The sequence below is a fragment of the Lycorma delicatula genome, chromosome 6 (genome assembly GCF_047948215.1).
Source record: "Lycorma delicatula isolate Av1 chromosome 6, ASM4794821v1, whole genome shotgun sequence".
Lineage (NCBI taxonomy): Eukaryota > Metazoa > Arthropoda > Insecta > Hemiptera > Fulgoridae > Lycorma > Lycorma delicatula.
Genome location: NC_134460.1, coordinates 32,793,244 through 32,815,399, shown reverse-complemented (window position 1 = coordinate 32,815,399; position 22,156 = coordinate 32,793,244). Strand labels below are relative to the sequence as shown.

General features: G+C 28.3%; 1 protein-coding gene across 3 annotated transcripts in view; it reads right to left on the bottom strand.

Annotated features, from left to right (window-relative positions):
* Window positions 1-22,156, bottom strand: part of elg1 (enhanced level of genomic instability 1) — a 73,783-nt gene that overhangs the window by 14,505 nt on the left and 37,122 nt on the right. For all 3 annotated transcript variants that reach the window (XM_075369561.1, XM_075369562.1, XM_075369560.1), the window contains 6 exons: window positions 16,010-16,202; window positions 14,764-14,906; window positions 9,755-9,866; window positions 9,385-9,473; window positions 6,788-6,968; window positions 3,286-3,422 (listed from right to left, as the gene is read on the bottom strand). In XM_075369561.1, the coding sequence (XP_075225676.1) occupies window positions 3,286-3,422; window positions 6,788-6,968; window positions 9,385-9,473; window positions 9,755-9,866; window positions 14,764-14,906; window positions 16,010-16,202 (855 nt within the window). The remainder of the gene's footprint in view (window positions 1-3,285; window positions 3,423-6,787; window positions 6,969-9,384; window positions 9,474-9,754; window positions 9,867-14,763; window positions 14,907-16,009; window positions 16,203-22,156) is intronic.

The window sequence follows — 22,156 nt, the reverse complement described above, 5'->3', positions numbered from 1 at the left end:
AACTGTATTTGGTACTTATAATTGAAAAGAAATTTTTACATGTACTATCTCTTAATATCCTTGTCGATCTGTGAACACATGACAATATATATATATATACATATATATATTATTTTATTTAGGTTAAACTTTTTGTAGTCCACTTTTTCTTTTTTTTACCTCTGTATGTAAATATTTCACATTTATATCTACATAATTGTATATAGATTTTTATAATTTTATTTATGTTATTATTTGGTAAATTAAATTTAAATGAATTTAATGTGTATTAATTCAATAAACTTCAATAAAAATCATGTTTTTATTGAAGACTAACGTAAATAAAATTTACAATAGTGAAAAAAAAAAAATTTACGAAAGTATAAAATTTACAAAAGAACTTAACATAAATGAAATTATAAAAAGCGCAATAATAGATTCGGAATATAATACCGACAAAATTAATTTTACAAATGAAGAAAAATATAAAATAAAAAATTAATTTATAATAAAAATAAAATTTATAAACTAAAAAACAAATTAAAAGAAAATAATTGTGTAGTGATAAAATCCGATAAAACAAAAACTCCCTATATTATTTCAATTGATAAGTACAATGAATTAATGAATAAATATAAAAATGATAATGGTTTTAAAAAAAATTAATGACCCACCCAATCAATTTTTAAGAATTACTAAAGATTTCATAGTTAAATACCGGGAAATATTTCATTATAATAATAAATTAAAATATCATAGCAAGTTACATCCATGTATACACCTTATAACCCAAAATTCACAGGTCTCCCAAAACTACATAAGGAAGGTATATCTATGAAACCATTAATTAATTTCAAAACAGCCCCAAGTTTTATAATTAATAAAATTATTGATAAAGTAAGTTAGATCAAAGATAAATTTAGAATATAAATATAATATAAAAAAGAGGTATGAATTTAAATAAGTTCAAAATTATGAATAACGAAACTAAAATGATTAGCTTTGATATAATTAATATGCACCCAAATACACCACCCATTGATTATACAATCTCAATAGAAAATAAATTAATAAAAGCAGGCGAAGACCAAAAATTTATAAATATTATAACAATAATAAGGAATATATATAAGCAGAATTATTTTGAATTTAATGGAACCTATTATACACAACAAAATGTTTTGCCCGTGGGATTTCTCCTATCTGCTATAATGTCATATTTATCTGTAGGAATTTGAATATAGAACAGCATATGGCATAAATCACATACATAAAATTTTATTGTGGGTCAGATACGTGAATATTTTAGTTACATATGAACCAGTTATAAATAATGAACATGAAGTAATTTTAAATAAATTAATTTTGTATCATAAAATTTTAAAATTTACATATGAAGTGGAACATAACACAAAAATAAATTATTTAGATGTAAATATTAAAATAAATAAAAACAATCAAGTAATGACTGGAGTATATAAAAAAAACCTGCCTCAAATGAAATTATTATAAATAGGAATTCTAATCATCCTTGGCTCCAAAAGGTTAATATTTTTAAGAACATGATAATAAACAGAGCAATAAAATACTTAAACGATAAATGAAAATAGTATAAAGAATATAGCTATAAAAATGGATATCAAAAAATTTAATTTCAAATTTTTCAATAATACAAATATTACTATATTATTACCCATACATGACAATAAAAATAGTGAAAATATTTATGTAAAATACTCTTTTACAAATAAAATTATAGAAAACTTAATTGATGCATGTAATGATAAAAATATATAAACCTGCTTATAAATCTGATAATCATGTAATAAAGATTTTAAATTTTATAATAATAAAAAAGTAAAAAATAAATATGATTTTTCCGGTATTTATAAAATTAAATGCAACAGTGAAAATATATATATTGGTAAAATGAATAGATCACTTAAAGACAGATTTAATGAACATTTTACATCATTTAAAAAATAGAAAGATGGGTTTCTCAAATGTTGCTGACCATTTGATAAATAATAATCACAATAAAAAACTAGCTTAGAAAATAATTTGGAATAGTTGAAAAAGTAAAATATTGAAGATGAAAATAGAAGATTATAATATTTTTATAAACTAAAATTTTTTCAGTTTATAAAAATTGTATATATATATATATATATATATATATATGAATTCAGTCTTATAAATCTACAGACAGAATTTGATGGGGACATTCTTATTAAAATTATTAAAGTTGGTATACAAAGATAAGATATGATAAATTGTTAGTTATTGTAATACCTTTTCAATCTTGACTGAACAAATATTTGTTCTAAATTGATTTTAATGTTTTTATAAATCTTTAAAATTTTTTATTTTATTTTAAACAAACAATTTTTACAAAATGTAAAAAGCTAATAATTTTACTGTGTAAATGTAAACAGTTTAAGAGTTTATAAAAAAATATCACTGAGGACGGGCTTAGGCCCAAAAGTGCTTTGATGGAGTAAAAGATCAAAGGTAAGAGTGTTTCTCTAATTCTGTGCTTTGCAGAGGCTGAAAGAATATTATATGTATATACATATATATATAATTTACAATTACTTCTCGTAAATAATTATTATTTAATCCAAAAGCAACAGGCTGGCACCCAATTAAAAGTTTGTTTATTTTAGGTGAATTTTGTAGCATATAAAAAATACCAAGCTTGACCAGAACCTTCTAAATAAAAGGCAGAAGTACTACCACTATACCATGGAGTTTGGCATAAAATATACATATGATCAATATGAATTTCTTCTTTGCATTGTGGTAACAGATATCAATCCTCTACAATATTAGGAATACAGAACACACCTCTCCATCACCCATGAGGATGCCTCCAATTATTTATTTTTATGATCTAGAACATATATTTGTTACTTGAAAGAAAAATAAATTTAAACAAATTTGAAAATTTTCATTTCAAATTCACAAAATTATTTAAAATTCTTAATGCTTTATACAAAACTAAAGAAAAAGCCCATTTCTTCAATTGATTAAAAACATTCTGTACTTTACCTCAGTGATCAAACTTCATTCACAGATAAATAAATATAAATGAAAATATGCTACTCTTCAAGAGCCTATTTGTCAGCAGAGAGAGCATTAAAAAATATATTACAAGAGGAATACATAGACGTGTTTAAGATATGTGTGTATCAAAAGGCAACTGTATCTGTGAAGGCCAGTTTGAGTATTTATAAAAACATTGCGATTAAAATATTAAAGTAGACAATAAAACAATAAAATAATGAGTATCCTTTGCTGACTAACCGAATGAGATTGTACAAGAAGCTGTAGCTGAAGTAAGCTTTTTCGAATATCACAATCACACCAGTGAGCCAACTTCTGCGCACCACCAGAACTCAACTGCATCCCACCAGCTAATGCAATAAGCTGAAGCCACAGCCCTATAACCAAAATAATAAAACTAAATCAATTTTCTTAAATAATGTACTGCTTCCATTCTAATGATCTGAACATGACTACAAATAAACAACGAACATATGCATCACAGTTTTGCAAACTTCTAATGATCTGGCTTAACAAACAAACAAACAAACTGTAGAAACAATTCAGAACAAAAATCAATCATAAAATTAAGAATTTCTTAACTTCAATGTCACAACAAAGTAACACAGTTGCATAAAATAAAATCTACAAAATTTGTAGGTAATTCATAGAAATTCATGACAAATTCAATAATTTTTTGAGTACAAAATATTCTTTGAATATCTTACACTTCACAGAAACTATAGCAATCTATACTATTATATAAAGAAGAAGAGGGTTTTTGTATATTCAGGATAAATGAACAAACTACTGGATCAATTGCAACCAAATTTTTACCCATGTTTCTTGGCATAATTGAGAAGGTTTTTAGATTACATTTCATCTCGAAAAATCTTGAAAAAACCATATGTGGTAGTGGAGATTTGTCAGTTGAAGCACAAACTTTAATGAATTGAACTAATGAACTGTGAGCCTATTACTGTGTGAACTGGGTTTGAACAGAATGATTGATTTGAATCAATCGTGTGAATAGTATTACAAAAATAATAGAATTAAATTTATGTTACATAAAACATTAAATAAATTCTGTTTAAAAATAATGAGCTTCCTGTAGGGGCTGCAAGTGAGGCTAGAGTGGTGAGATATGTAAGCACCTTGTGGGAGGCTAAACCAATCATCACCATCAACTGGTAACAAACGAGGTGCTGTTTTGGGAGGTGCAATGGAGTGTTCTTATTATATCTCTGCAAACAATCATCCAATTTTCAAAATTCAAACAGGATATTTGTTAGTAGGTTAAAGGCTAATACAGTTATTCGAAAATGTGCATATATATATAAAGTTTGTCTGTCTGTTACCATATCACATGAGAGCCAACTGACAGATTACTTTCAAATTTACAGGATATGTTTGTGTTATCAGAGGAAAGGTTTTAAAACACTGACTGTGGCCCTAGCTCCCTTGAAGGTTAAGATATTAAAAATATTCATGTTTCTTTGCTCCCAAGGAGGGTGAAATTGTGAATTAAAGATATACATTAAGGAAAAAACAGATTAATCCTTATTTTCATTAATATATTTCTACCATCATGGGAAAGAAATAAGTTATGAATGTTTCATTATCAAAGATGTGTTTACGCCATTGTGTAAAGTTTGCGTTATTTCCAATGAATTCAAAGTTAGGGTTGGGTCATGTTGTTTGCAAGCCAACACCTTGGCTTGGTAAATTTATTACTATGTTTTGTATTTGGGCTTGTCATATTTGTATCTGTTTGAGACCTGGCGCCGGCCAGACTGTCTGCTTCTGTCATCTATAGTGACCCTGTTTTCATTTCTCAAATTATTTATGGCTGGCCTTTTCACACACCCGTTTTTCATTCGTTCCCATACTAATACTTGCACACATCCCTTGTTTTTTACATACACTCTCTCCTGTCCACTGCCTAGGTTTGATTTCCCCCTCTTTTCTTTCACGCCATCTTTTCGGCAGAGTAGATCCAACATTCATCCTGTACAGTCGACTTGACTTTTCTCTCTCAAACTTTGTGATAATATTTTCATCGCATTCATACTCGCATAAACGTTGTGGTATTTCTCCGTCGAAATATCCTCTAGCTCTACTCGGCAGTGTCTCCGATCTCTATGTTTTGTTTTGCCTCGTTTCTTCGTTAAGTTATTCTTAAAATTCTATATTACGTCTCTGTGAAAGTGTTTCAATCACTACAAACTGCCAATTCTATCGACGCAGAATTTGGGACACCACGTCCTGCTCAACCTCTAAACCACGTCTCATCCCCGTATTCCTGATACACCACTGCAGGCTACGCCCAGGATTACTGTATGTATTCATTTACCTTCATTCACGAGTTCTTCTCTTGTTAATATTTGTGTGCTACAGGCAAGTTCAATTTTCATTATTTATTACGTTAAACAGTTATTTTATCATTAAAATTTGTGGAACATTCAGTTCATCATACCTTATGCCTTTCGATTTCAAGTTTAGTTTAAAAAACCATTTATTCACTTAAGTGCAATATGATAGGTGGCTTACCTATTTTACGTGCTCTATTATTACAATTTGTTGTTATGGTAATTAACTCTATAATTTAATTTTGTAACTTGTTAATCACCGAGATTAATCCTTTTCTACTCATGAACTGTATTCATAATACTTCTCGTAAATTAACCTAAAGCAAATTACTCCTGATGTGCAGTTATGTTTTAGGACTTCTTTGTAATTTTATATTTTCAAGAAAGCTTACTACTAAATGAACTCTATTTACCTGTTTATTTATTTCAATTTGATTATTGTAATTAACTCTTTTTGTACTAGAATATTATTGTGGCCTTTTTCTACACTAAACTAGAATTACATGTTTTTAATTATTTAATGATAAGTTTGTTGTTCATAAATCAGGAAAGGCCAGTGCCAATAATAAAATTTATTGTAATTTATTTTTGCTAAATTAATGACATTTGTTCACTGCTAATTTTTCAATATTACAGCATTTGTCAGTAATGCAATAGTTTTCCAGTCATGCTATGTTTATTGATGTTTTGTTTTTCTAAGTATATAATTGTAAATCTCATTTTAATATTATTATTACTGATATGCTAATTTCAGTTAATATTTCTTATGTGAAATTAAGTTATGTTTAGTTCCTAATTTAATTTAATTTAAGGTATGCTTTAATATAAGTTCGGTTGTTTTACATAATTAAAGTCCAATTTCTTTTGGCAAATACGAGCTGTGTGTTTTTTGTTAACTTTACCCAACAGGTGTGTATGGACTTAATTACTATAGTTACTGCTATTCTAATTTTTGTAATTTAGTTTCCTTTTCAGGTTTCAATAAAGCCTAAATACTATAATTATTATTTATCAGAATAATTCTCACAATCAAGAGAATAACGTACAGTGCAGGGGATCCACGGGGTGGAGTCCTCTGGGTAGATAGGAATGATGACTGAAGTAGGCTCTGGCCAATTGGGAATGGTGAGCGAAGCAAGCTCTGCAACCACGGGATAGGCCCCGGTATTCACCTGGGCTGACCTGAGTCCCAAGTGTCCAGATTCTGGCTAAACAGGCCAGACATAAGTTTTACAATCTTAGTTTTAGGTCTATAGTGCTTATGAAAAATGTTATTTGCTGTGCAGTAAAGAAATTTTTCTTTGATTTTCAATCAACTCTAAGAAACAATTTAATTTAAAAATAATCCTAATAAATTTAAGAAAATATAAAATAATAATGAAGATAAATTTTACCAAGTTTAACAGGAGACGGGCGACTAAAATTCAATTTCAACTGACTCGGATCAAAAAGTTTAGCAAGATGAGGTGGTTTCATATCATTCACAATCAAAACCAATGGTCTTTTTGAAGAACTAGCCAGTGTTGCAATAGCTGGTATAAATCCCTCATCTTTATCATTAAACAAAAGATCAGCCTGAAAAATAATATCACTGTTATAACAAACATTATCTAAGAATGTACAATAAATAAAATCTGATGCGATTTATCATACAAACCAAACAAAACATAAGACAATTTTAAAAAGGTTTAAAACATCTCTCAACTTTAAAAAGGTGTTTTATGTAATGATTTTACTGGCTAACGCCTTCTAATTGAGTATTAAATCGAAAAACAGTTCTAAAAAAAAGATATACTTATAACTTAATTGGATTTTCATGATCCAATGACTCAATGGGTAATGAGTTGATAATTTTAAGTTACATGTTTTGAAAGAAGATTATAAAAAAGTATTTAATTGATATTTGTTATAGTATGTAAACCCCAACAACCAGAATAAGTAAAAGGCTGGTTGAAAAAATTAGCTCAACAAACTGTTAAATTTCACACAAAAATACTTTTATCACTTTGAAATCTGTAACAAATTTTTTCCATTTGAGTCCCTTCTCTTTGTTTTTAGTTCTATTGTGTCTCCTCCATCATTTTTCTTCCATCTATTCCTTTATATTACTTGATTATTTTTATTTTAAAATGTGGACACAATTTTTACATCCTTGTATGTAGTAGTAAAGGAAGTTCTGTGATCTCAAAAAATTTTGGTTTTTAGATATCAATGGAAATATCCATTTTGATTAGTTTTGGCGTGACGTCTGTATTCAAAAACAATTAGCTGTATGATGTTGAAATTTTGGATTTAGGACTATTGTAACATCTAGTTGTGCACCTCCCCTTTTGACTACAATTGACTGGATCAAGTGTCCAAAAAATTTGAATTTTGGACTTTTTCTTAACTGCAGTAATAAGCACTCACTAAAATCAACAATATATCAAAAGTAGTACTTATTTTCATTGGTTCCAGAGTTATAACCAAATAAAATTTTAATTAATGGAATATTTGGATCTTATAAGGGGAAGGCACATCGGTTAAAATATTACTTCATCTCCTTTTTTTTAATTTAAATATATTGATTTATTAATAACTAATAAATTAATAATCTCCGATTGTAAAAAAATTACAATAGATATTTCCATAAAAATAATAATAAAAAATTCAAAAATGATAAAAAGTTATTAATGAAATAAAATTTTATGCACTTTTCATTAAAAAAAAAAAAAAAAAACATTTGTATATGTAGTTTAATAGATGCATAAGGAAATCGCGTGGTGTCCACATCAGATTTATAGACAGATTATATTTAAAGTTATTAATATTAAACTGCAAAGCTATTATCTAAAAACTTACTAAAACTTTTACTTAAAATGAGATTTATAATTTGCTGAACTGATAATATTATCCTAGTAAATTCCATCTCCTTCTTTGAAGTTTAATAATGCTAGCTTGTTTTACAGTTTACGAACAAGCTGGCTATCCAGAAAACTTTTTATCTCTGTTAACTATAAAGCATATTTAATTAAAATGCAACTAACGGCCTGTTTCTTCTGAGATCAGACAAATGACCTGTAAGTTGGAGGGGCAGCAGACTACCCTCTATAAAAGGATATTAAAAATGTTTATCAAATAATTAATTTTCTGAGACTGTACTTATTTTTTAATTTACATTAAATAATCAAGAAAATTGAGTAATATAATGTTTTAAACATAATTGTATATTATACAGTTTTCAATTTAAGAAGCCTCTATAGGCATTTCCAGGCTCCAGAGAGTACCACCAACAAAAACCATAATTTTTCTTCTTTCGTAGTAAAATAAATAAAATTAACTCCTTCTTTTGATAATTGAATGTAAGTTAAAAAAGGATTCTGATATAGATTATTTTTTAATCGGGTGTTTTTATAGATTTATAACATTCTTGTGTTTGTCACTATTTTCAGCTCAAAATGTAGTTATTTCAAATTATTTTTGAATTGGGGGTTTCAATAAATTTACATTTTTGCGTTTGTCATTATGTACAGTTCAAAATGTAACTATTTCTTTAATACTAAATATTAGTTCAAAACAGTTGCAACATCTCTACTAAAAATTACTAAGTCCTAAAAATCCTATAATATTGCAGTTTTTTTAAATACATATGAGGTATAAAAAAAGATTTTTTTAAATATTAATTTTTATTGAAAATTTACTTATTCTTCAATACTGATGTAACCTTTCAAACCCTAAATATGCAACACATATTACAGCATTTCTTCCAATCTTCAAAACATTTTTTGGTATAGCTTTAAGTTCACTTAGTAATTTTTTCTTTACTTCATCTGTCGTTGCAAATCATTGTACTTTTAATTTTCTCTTAATCAGTGGGATGAAGAAAAATCACAGGATGCCATGAATGGAAAATACAGAATATGTGGCATCAGTATGGTGTTATTCTTGGCTCATTGTTTTAAAAATTCTATTGTTAAGATATTATTTAAAAATAAAATAAACAATTACTCACATCTTCAACAAGTATGAGAGATCGCTTCTTTGAAGAAGATTCAGCAGTCATTTCCTTACTCTTCTTGTTTTTTTTCACTCTTTCTTTTCCTAAATAAAACAACTTTTATTGAAAAACCTATTGATATAAAAAAAACTCATTCAATACTGCAATAAATCTGATCACATTAATTTTTTACCAATTCTTCTTTTTTGCATAAATATTTCATGCTTCTTTGAACAACTTTTCCCTTAATTAGAAAAAAAGAAAAAAGCATAAGTAAAGATAAAAGGCTCCTACGAGAAACATTATACATATTACTAAGTGAGATACAAATTAATAAGTTCAGCTTGGAGAAAAATTAAATTATAAAGAACAAGAGAATGCTTACCTTTTTCAAAGAAGGTCTGTGAATGTTCTACTTGATGAGACTGAGTTGCTTCAGATAAGTTTGTTAAAACTCTTTTACCGTTACGATTACAAGATGCATTTATTTCAAACACCTAAAAAGTTTATATAAAAACATTTAAATAAAACTTTACAATCATAGGTACTAATGATAAAATATATAACAATTGATCATTGATCACATCTCATTTACTCAATAATAAAGTCTGATTTTATTTATTCACCTTTACTTTCTATAACTTGGAAATAAATTAAATAATAATAATTGGGAATAAATAAAACAATTTATAAAGAAATCCAGAAATATAATTCGCAGTAAAAACCACAATTCTGAAAAGATTTATATATAAATAAATTTTATATATATATATATATATATATATATATATTCTATAAATAAAAAAATATATGCTAAAGTAAACAGTATCACATTATTTACTATTTACTGTAATAAGAAAATTTAATTAATAAACAACAAACTTCTTGTAGCATACAAACTACGATGGATAATTTATATCCATCGAACATTTTTATAACATAATTATATTCTGATAATACTTTCATTATATGGATTTTTGATGTAATTAAATTTATTCAAATATAGCAGTGGTAGTGTCTTATATTTGTAGTTCTCTATTATGTAATTAATATGAAAGTATTTTTTTGAAAGACAGTTATGATTAAAAAAATATATATTCAGACATTTTTTTCAATAAATAAGCCTAAACCTTATACTGAGTAAGTCAGAAATAATGTAAGCTACATTTTCAAATACGTATACTTTTTCAGAAGAGCAGTTTAAAGCTTATTTTAATCATTATTGAATAATTAGAACTATTAAAAAAAAGAAAGAAACTGCTATTCCTGTAAAAAATAAAGAAGTGATAGATAAATATTTAATTTTAATATCTCATGCTAACCAATTACTAATACAAATGATTTACAAAACAGAATGAGGGGTAAATGTTAATAGATGAATACCAGTTTGGTTTCAGAAAAAGCTTCAAAACATGAAGCGAATTTAGCTCTCTTATTAATTTTAAAGGCTGGCTAAGAAAAAGATGTTGATATAAGTAACATTTGTAGACTGTGAAAAAGTGATAGATTTTGTAAAATTTTTTTACAAGCAGAGGTTAATAAGTATTAATATAATAAATCAATATATTTAAATTTAAAAAAAAAAGGGGAAAATGAAAGAAGGAAGAAAATATTGCAAACAAAGAAAGAATAAAAAGATTAAGAGAAGATGGTAAATATAAAGAGGAAGAAAACGTTAAGATCAAGGAAAGAATAAAAAGATTAAGAGAGGATGATGAATATAAAGAAAGAAAAAATTTGAAAAATAGAGAACATATACACAAATTAAGATCAGAAGAATTACATCAAACCAAAGAGCGATTAAATGATTGGCAACAAAAAGCAAATAAATGAAATGACGATCAACTCCGACTTAGGGAGAATATTGTTCGACAATATTAGAAGAGTAATGAACAAAAAGAAAAGAATTTTTTGAAATTTATCAAAGATCAGGCATGTGTGCCTCAGTGTATGTACTGTTCTTGTGAGGGTATATTTTTCAGTCACTCTGTAAACTTTAATGTAGATAAAATTAAACAAGAAAATCTAAAAATAATACGATTCTAAATTATAATTTTCAATTAATATTAAATAATCAGATATTTCACCAAATTTATTATATATACACAAATGTAATAATGCTTGTTAAATTGCATATACACAGTTTTAAAAGTACATACAATTTTATTTTACTAATAACTTCTGAATTTAACAATTTTTTTTTTTATTGTTATTAAATAATTATTTATTGTAACATTTTTTAAAAAAATCATGGGTTAATAATTATTAATAAATCAATATATTTAAATAAAAAAAAAAAGAAAAGGAGATGTCTGATTCGAATCGATGTGCCTTCCCTTGTAAGATCCAAATATTTCATTAATTAAAATTTTATTTGGCTATAACTCTGGAACCAATGAAAGTAAGTACCACTTATGATATATCGTTGAATGCAGTTAAGGAAAAGTCCAAAATCAAAATTATTTTTTGGGCTTTTTTGGACACTTTTGGTTCAGTCAATTGCAATCAAAAGGGGAGGTGCACAACTAGATGTTACAACAGTTCTAAATCCAAAATTTCAACATACTACGACTAATCATTTTTGAGTTATGTGAGATACATATGTACATGCATACATACATATGTACAGATGTCATGCCAAAACTAGTCAAAATGGATTTTTCCGTTGAAATTTGAAAATAAACATTTTTCACGATCACAATACTTCCTTTACTTCATACAAGGAGGTAAAAAAAAAGGATCAAATTGTAGAGAAAGGATTTATACAAGAATATAAAGTAAAACATGAGAAAAGCAGCAAGCTACAGTGAAAAAAGGAAGCAGGGAAGGATGAAGCTTGTCCCTTTTACTTTTTAATTTCTATGTTGAAAAAGGATGAACGATTTAAAATAAAATTCTTTGTAATAAGTACTTATCTAGTGCCAAAAATAAACTTTAAAAACTGTAAAATTCACTTAAGATATCACCATTTCTGAAACTAAGAAAGGGTTAGAAGTAATGAATGGTATAGGTTGTGAGTTTGAAAATAAACAAAATTAAAATGTAACATAAAGAAGGATGATGCAAAGTTAAATGTCAGGAGCAAAGGACACAATACACCAGAAGATATGTAGTTTCGTTAATTAGGTATTAACATAACAACTATTAAATACAGTAAAGAAATAAAGGGAGGATTTACATGAGCCGAGAGAGCATTATTCAAAAACTTTGTTGATATCAAACACAGATTAAGTAATTATACAGAAATCCTTAAAACTTTTTGTGTGGAAATAAGTGTTTACAACTATAAAACATGGACAATAGAGATGCCAAACAGTAGCGGCTTTTGACATATGATGTTACAGGAGAAAAGATATTTTGAATGTACAGTTTGAAGTGATTTCATGATGAACTGGGAAAGAGAGAAGCTTGTAATACAATCTTGAAAAATGGACAAGGCTGATGGATCATGAATTAAGGCACTGACGGTAAGTGAATTTGTTTGCGAAGGAAAAAGAGCATAAAATCAACAAAGAAAGACAGAGGTTAGAACATATGAAACAGATAATTGAGGTTCTATTACATAAGACATTTTTCAAAAATAAGTGCACCTGATCATAGATTATCAAACTGAACAATTATGTAAATATGAACAAAAACAAACAAAAGCAAACAAAACACAGTTGTAAACATTCCTACCACGCGGTTTTTTTCTAATGCACAGCTTATACAGACAACTTAATTAAAATATTTATCATTATATTTAAGTACAATATTTTTTGTTTATTTAATTCAATGATTCTAACTTAGATAAATGTGTATACCATATTTCATTCATGTAGGTGTGGTGGTACTGGCGGCAACCTCAGACACTTTTTTTACGCTTTAAATATTATTCACTTATTTAATTCTACTGCTCACCTGTGACATTACAGCATAGCTGGTGCTGGAGGCCAAACAGAAAAATAAAGAAAGACGACTACAGCAGCTGTACATCAGTGCTATACTAGCGCTCCTTATGGTGAGAGGGAGTACTAATGACACACTTTGCTCACTTAGCCACAAGTTTATTTAGAACATTTTTTTGGAGTGGGGGTGTGATTTGGAAAAAAAAATTTTTTTTGGAAATACTATTATTTTTTAATTGCTAACAAATGTGCCTAAGAAAAGTTAAGACCTTAATAAGGCGAAATCTTGAGGTGCTGAGGGTGACCTTGCTCTACAGCCTTACCCCCCTGATTTTTTAGGTTGAAAATTTAACGGCATCAGTGCCCCATACACAGAAGTAATCTGAACAAGTTTGGTCAAAATCAGTTGAGTAGTTCTGGAGATAAAAGGTGATTTAGAGGCCAACACACAGGTACATAGAAGATTCAGAAAATTTCCATCCGGTTTTTTGGGTCCCTTAGGTGTCAAAATGTAAAGATCCGGTGAAAACCACATACACTGAAACTGGACTGTTTACCATACTTTACCTACTGTAGTTATAGCTCTGCAATAGCAATAGGTGGAAAAGTAAAAATAAAAATGTAAGTAGTGTTATTAAATCACATTATTTTGATGAAGTACATAAAGGGCACGGGCCTTAAACTGTGTTGCTACTAGTCAAGTTATAATTACCAAATGAGGATGAGACAATCAAATTATAAACTTCATAGTTTTCAGATCAGAAAAATTACTATTTTGACTTAGTTTAAAATAATATGGATGAATGGATGGTAATAGTTTTTAAATGACTAAAGTGTCACACACTATTACCTGAAATGGAACTTTGTGCAAATGGAGTGAAGAACTCCTACCTTGCTGCAAATTTGTAATCAAAAGAGAAACTTGTCAGCATAAACTTAATGAAAAACTGTCAACAATTTTCTAAGGTAAAGTTACACTACAACCAAAATATTTCGGGGAGTGTTAGACTTCTTATTTTCTAGGGTATTTCCTAGATAAACAAAAGAATATAATCAGATGATTACATATATTATCCAGATGATCGATGGAAATGATCAACATATGGAGAACTAGCAAACTAGATGATAAATGCAAACAAAAAGCAGCAAACTGTAAACTCACAATGATTATTAAAGCTAAGCCCAGAGCAGAGAGTTCTAATATTTAAGGAAAATACAAAAATTACTTAACCTGTTCAAAAACTATAATGCCAGACACAGAAGTAAGGAAAAACCATACTTCTATGTAATAAGTTTTATTACATAAAATAAGCCTTGTAGGTAAGTAAATTCTGGTGGAGACAAATTTATAAAACTTAGTGCTCTGGGAATTATTAATAGTATACGAATTCTTAATCTCCCACAAAAAGTAGAAACAGAATTTCAATGATATAAAATAATAAAAAATTCCATTTCAAAGCAAGAAGTAAAATATTTCTACTTCAATAACTGGTAATAAAATCCTAACCTTATATCCTAATTCATTAGCAACTGCAAATACTGCACTAGTTTTTCCACATCCATTCGGTCCTGAAATAATGCAGGTACTACTAAGTGAACTAGCTTTATCTTCTAAATCTGAATCAACAAATTCTTCACCACTGCTGTCACCTACAAAAAAAAAAACAATAAATAAATAAACATAGAAATTATTTAAAAAAATTAAATTAATTATTTTAAAAGAAAATCTTGCTAACAATAAACTGAACTTTATTAATTCAAAGATTAATTTCAATTAATTAAAATAATATTACCTTTTAAACTAATACATCTGCATGAAAATTGTAGAGTGATTTTTTTTCAAATTAAAAAACAACGGTGGTACTTACATTTAAAGGTAACTTTAGCTCAAAAGACTACTTCACCACCGTAAGTTTGGCTTTCTGTATATCCATTATACAATCCCAGAGACCTGCTACCACAATGAGCCTGATTTAAAAACCAGCTGTGCCATTAGCTACTAGATGTCAGAGCATGATGTCACACGACATGATAATATCCAAGGATGATGGGATAAAGCATAAGGAAAGTGAAAAGGCAGAGAGAGGGGAGAATCTACTCACCAGGGACTGCATCTGTTTAGGATAGTTTGCTGTCTTGCCTAATCTAGTTAAACTGTATATAATGAAACCCTAAAATAAATCTAAATCTACCTACCTCAAAACGTAGTAAATCAATTCTAATAAATCACTTGTCATTATTCAATATACTTTTCAGAACTACCATAAATTACAATGGGTTTCAGTTAAGAGCACTGTCTCAAGAAAGCCTGGGGCTAGAAATCAATTCCTAATACATGCTGTGAACCAGAAAAAATTTCAAGAAATAGTAACTAATGTAGTTCAGAGATCATCACATTTTAAAAATTATGATTGTTCTAAAAAGTATACAACACTAAATTAAATTCAGTAATTTATTACTACTTAAAGTAGGTAGATATATTATAGTATTTCATTACATAGTTTAATACTAGCAAGAGAGTAGTAAGCTACCCTAATCAGAGGCAGTCCTTCATGGGTAGATTGTCCCCTCCCTCTATCTTTCCACATGCTTTCATCCTTGGATAGTTAACATAATAAAGTAATAATAATATATATTATATATATATATATATATATATATATATATATATATATTTTAAATCAAACTGAAAAAAAAGGTTCATAAACATGTTGAATAAATAACCCCCCCAAAAAAATAAATAAAAAAATTACCAGGCTTATCTGCACCATTATTTTTAAAAGATACCATCCATGATTTAAGTTTCTGTATGTTATCAACATTACTTATGAAATCACTGGCTTTTCTAGGTTTATAAACATCCGTCCAAATGTCTGAAGAAGCAGCAGCAGCAGCTTTCATTTCTAGAATTGTGTCCCAGCACTGACCAACTTCAAGAGTAGTAACCTACAAAAAAAAAAAAAAAATTAATATTATAAAGGAAACTAAAATAAGATTATTAAAAAAGAAGTACAATGGTCTTGTCACAGCAAAGATTTGATTTTTAAATATTTAAATGAATTAATGCATTTTGAAAGTCACAGATCCCAAAAAGTGTTAGTCTAATTGTTTACCCATGAGAATGTATGAAAGAGAGGTTATTTCTAAAGTAATAACCGTTTCATTGTAAAAAAAATTATTCTGAAAATTTTAAAATATTTTTTTATTTCTCTTAAACTACATACCTTATACTACTTCTCTATAATAATTGCCACAAGAATTAACACATTTATCATAGCGATACACCAGCTTCAATATACCCTTGTCAATTTTTCTGCTGCCAGTCCATTTAGCCACTGATTAACAGCATTTTTAAGTTCATCATCACCAATGAATTACTTACCACTCAAAAATTCTCTCAATTTCCCATCCAAAATGTTCTCAGTAAATCCCCCGCAACATGTGGACGGCATTATTGTGCAGCAGGACGATGCTGTCGGTCAGCCACCCACATCGCCGATTTTGAATGGCGTGCCATAACTTATGTAGTGTTTTGCAGTAGGTTTCTGCATTTATAGTCGTTCCACATGGCATGAAATCAATCAGCAGTAAGCCAAACCAATCCCAAAAGACTGTGGCCATCAGTTTGCATCCAAATGGCTGTGGCTTGACCTTTGTTGGTCTGGTTGGTGATTGAGGAGGACGCAGTTCACTTAACTACCATTTTCTCTCTGGCATGTGATATGAAATCCATGTCTCATCGCCGACAACAACTGAATTAAGGAACTCATCATCTTTTTCTGTGTAGCACATCAAAAATTCCAAAGCAGATCCCATTTGGATTTTTGTGATGTTCCATTAGATGTGCGGTATCCAATGTGCACAAACGTTTCTGAAGTCTAAATGGTCATGAACAATGCAACTGATAACATCTCTTGAAATATTAAGAAAAAGAAGGGCTAGGTCAAAAATTGTTGAGCAACGATCTTTTCTGACTTCAACATCGACGCATTTTAACAGGCCCTCGGTGATTGTCGAGGACCTCCCCGAACTTTCTTCATCATGCACATTAATTCTGTTATTTCTAAACCTTTCACACCATTTTCAGATGTTTCTTTCATTCATTACATTATCACCGTATACAGCAACCAACTGCCTATTAATTCAGCCGGCTTAATGTTTTGATGGTTTAAAAAACACATGACTTCACATATTTCAGTGGGCAGCAACATCGATTTCCCTATTCACTTTATAACTTAATAAAAGATACTACAAAGCAACAACTTACAGACAACAATGCAGTGTTTACATTACTAGTGTGGCCATGAACAACGCAGGTTCATGGCACCAACCTTAAATAAAGAAATCTCTCAGCCGTCTTTACTTTACAAAAATACCCCTTGTAGAATAAAATGTCTTAAATTCGGGATTAATTAATTTTAAAATCCTAGGGAAAATAAACACAATCATCCACTTCTTTTAAAATAGAATGAAGTTTAAAATTCAAAATTTTGGATTCTGACAAAGATTCAGATTTTCTAAGAAAAATATTTTCTTAAAGAATAACTTTGATAAAACTCTTAAAATTATTAAACATTACTACTACAGATACTTGTTGTATCTGTTGAATAAGGAACGAATGTCAGGTATGACAACCAATTTGTGCCAGGAGATTAGGTGACTGTTGGTTTTTATACCTTTTTTTACTTTTTGTAATATTTTATGAGTTTTTTTGCCCTTTGCTAATTCTACTATACTTATCGACAACTTCTTTAAAGCTAGTAAAACAGTGAAAATGGAAATTTAGTTTTTGATTATTTTTTTTTAAAACTAAACTGTTTAAAACATTTTTTTGAGCTTTTTTTATTTAAATCTATTTCAATAACTAATCAGCATAGCTTCTTCGCATTAAACAATAAGAATATATATAAAACAGCTATCCTAGAATCTTTTTCTCAAAACTGGATTTTCAGCTTGTATTGGTATTTAAACAATTTAATAATTACACTGAAAACATAATAATCATAATATAACATTACCATAATTTACTAACATGACTGCATGAAACAGAATGAAAAAAAGCTTGTTGTAGGTCTGTTTACAATTGGATAACTTATTTAATGTTGACCTAAGGAAATAATTTTACATGCTTGAAATCAATATACTCTTATAATACTTATAATACTCTTCAGAAAGTAGGCTCAGCAGACCCTGGAAGAATATTCTGAAAGTGACCAGAAGTAAAGATCACTTTTAATGATTGCATTTCCAGAATTTGATTGAATGAAATGGATTTTCAATATTTTTAATTTCCAGCTGTCATAAAAGAAAAATAAATAAACAAATACCTCATGTGAGTGTATGGAGAGTAAAAATTCACTAATATTAATCGCAGGAAGATCATTGTCTACCTGAACAGTTTAATCTATCCTTTCTCTACCGCCAAAATAAACTAAATTTGCAAGCCTTACTAAATGGTTAACAATGTAATTTGTATCTACAAGATCATGCCACAAATTTTACTTCCTCACTCTATTTCTTTAGAATAGCTTTATTTTAAACTTTATTATACATTTTTAACAAACATTATATATATGTACAAGGTCTGCTCAAAACACACCTGACTATAGACTGTGAAAACAATTAGCTTCCAATCCTAGTCTTCTAAGTAGTACCTTTGTGACTTAACACACTTAATCCAGTAGACCTTCCATAGCTGTAAACATTTTTTTGTTTCTTTTGGAATGGCTACTAATTGATCATTTGTTATTATCATCCCTCAGCTATCTACTCTGGACCTTTCAGCAGTGTTTTCAGCTTGGAGAGCAAACAGAAATTGCAGGGACCCATGTCCAGTGAATAAGAAGCCTGATGAACCTAAGGAATTCCATGCTTGACCAAGAAATTCTGGATTAGATAAGATAGACAAGATGAATAGACAGTTGTGTTATTGTGATACAACTGTCACTTGTATAATTCCCACAAATCTGGGTCTTTTGAACTGGGTTGCATTACATGATGCAGAATCTCCAGATAGTACTGTTCAGTCTTCTGATCATTTTCATGATACTTGTGGCAGTCAGAAAAAAAAACATTCAACATTAATTTTGATTGCTTCTCACTTGAATTGCATTCTTAGGCCTTGGGGATTACAGTGACTTCCACTATGACAATTGAGGTTTGGTTTCTGGGTCGTACCCATAAACCAATTACCATGGTCTTAAGGAAGTTTACTATTCCCACATACCAGCACGTTCTGTTTTACATCAAAGTGATCTCTTTTGTTCAAGTGAAAGCAACTATGGCATAAATCTTGTGACCTATCTGTGCAAGCCCAAATCTCCTGTTAAAATTATGAGTACAAAACCATCTATGTGAAATGTCATTGCAATTTTCTATCAGACTGCGTGCAGTATTAATGATATTTGGATTTCAGTTTAATGGGCTCCCAATATCCTGGACACTCTGCAGAAGTTAGGCCATTTTGAAAACTGTTATATAACATTTTAACAATTCGTGTAATCTCCATGGCTTTGCTCCCAAAAGCTTGTAAAAATTGTTTTGTTCTGGATATCAGCAATATTTTACCTGAATTTGATGAGACAACACTTTTCAACAAATTCCATCATTATGCACTAAACAACAGTGTAACAAGCACTTATTTATTACATTAGCACAAAAAATAAATACTGGACAACTGATGTGCTCTACAAAATTAAAACAGATTTACACTAGATATTAGTGTGATACTTTAAAAGGTTTTACCATTTCCATTTAAATATTTTTGTGAAAAATTATGATGAATGCTTTTTCAACAAACCTTGTATATATATAAAAAAGTGCTACATTTCAGGAATTAGCATCTAGGAAGATTAAGACAAATTATGATTAAATTCAAACTTTTAAAGCCATGCTTAAGCCAGTCTTTAGACGCCACTATGTATAGTTTTTTCTTTTGTGTGCTGCTGAAATTTATTTCTCAATAAAATAAATACCTTTATTTATTACCTAAGTAGTCAATATAAAAAAATTAAATATACCATCAGAAACTATCAACAGATGGTAGCAAGTATCTTAAACACGAATATTTTGCTGACTGGAACCATATAGTTTTATAAAAATAAAATTAACAAACAAAAAATAATTTTATGTTTTTAGTAAATATTTGCAAAAACATTTCTATTGATGCAAAAATCATTACGATATTTTAAATATGAATAGATACTGTAAATGTTCACAATCCAATTTCAGTAATTTGAAATCTCTGTTAAGTCAAAACATTGTCTGTCCCAAACAAATTCTAGACAGATTACGGCATTTTAAAGCAAACTATCTAATTCAAAATTCACAAATGACAACACTTCAATACTCATATGTTTACAGTGAAGGTTTATCAGATGGCTAGTACAGTGGAAATAAACCTAAATAAGGATATGATAAAACATAATAGGTCATTGACCTTCACTGTTTGACATGTTTAATTTTACTAGCCTATTAAGAATTTAGAGAACCCAAGTGAAAAAAAATTGTCTACAATAATGTACACTGAAAGGGATTTTTTTTACAAATAATTAAACAATGATTTATTTTAGTAAAAGGTGTTCTTTAAAGCTTACAAAATTTTGTGCACTTTGGTTTTTTGTTTTATTCTACACAAGAAATAAAATAAAAATACCAAGATTAATTTTGTTTTCTGGATTCTAACTTATTTAAATATTTTTATGTTTATCTTCTGAAATTATACTTTATAACTATGAATGTAAGAAAATTAACACTTGAAACAAAAGTTTTAGATAGATCATTTCCCTACAATTTGTATTTTCATCCTTTACAATACCTGCAATATCAACTGTTATTTAAAACAGATTATGCAAGAAATCAATTATTTCTTTAATTTTTTTTAGATATGGTGAGTATGGTATTTTTTTTAGATAGATATGGTGAGTTTAATAAAAAGTCTATGCAAAGAAATTTAGTTTCAACTATGAGTAAGTTGGTACGTTAAAAAAAAGTTGTATCTTGTAAAATCACAATTTTTTACAAGAAAAAATGATTTATTCAATTTTGAGTTAAAAATCAGTAAAGCATAATTTAATAATGAAAATTCTTTTACAAAACTATTCATTTAACTCTGGTAATTTAGGCAATTATATCACTAATGTGATTTTAAACATATAATAGAAGACGTTCTACAGCAAATAAAGCACATAAAAAAACTTTATTAACCTCCCTATTCACTAGAGCTCTTTAGATTCTTACACGACTAAATGTAAATATTCCTAACAAAAAATCAACAACCTTTAATTATTTTCTGATACAACATTTATTTTTTACAGTACTAAGCATCCAAACCGAGTTTTTCACCCAGGATACCTTTCTTATCTTTTACTGATGCATGATTTTTCCTTTTGTAATGAGTTGAAAAATCCTGCATTTACTGTCTTTCATTACGTGACCAAAACATAATCAAGTTTCTCTTTTTTGAAGGTATAAAGGAACAGTAAAAAGTATGGTTTTTTTTTTACTTATGAATTTAATATACATTATATACATTTATAATGGAACAATTCTGTAGCACTATTTTCATTATTTCTTTTTTTTTTTAATAAAAATATCTTTAGATATATTACAAATTTAATATTTTAATTTTCTATTATAAATGGGTTTATTCCAGCTGGCAATTATTCCTCATTTGTGTTATTTTTTAAGTACATAATAGCTGGCCCCTCTACCAAGCTCCATAGTACAATGGTTGCATCTTATGCTTTTCTAGCAAGATTCTGGATCTCAATCCTGTTCAGGCTTCATATTTTTCAGTTGCTACAAAATTTATTTCTTAAAAAATAAAATGTAATTTGGCCACAGGTCTAGTTACCATGGAAAGGGAATAATATTACTGATGTCCTGTTTAAGCTCTAATT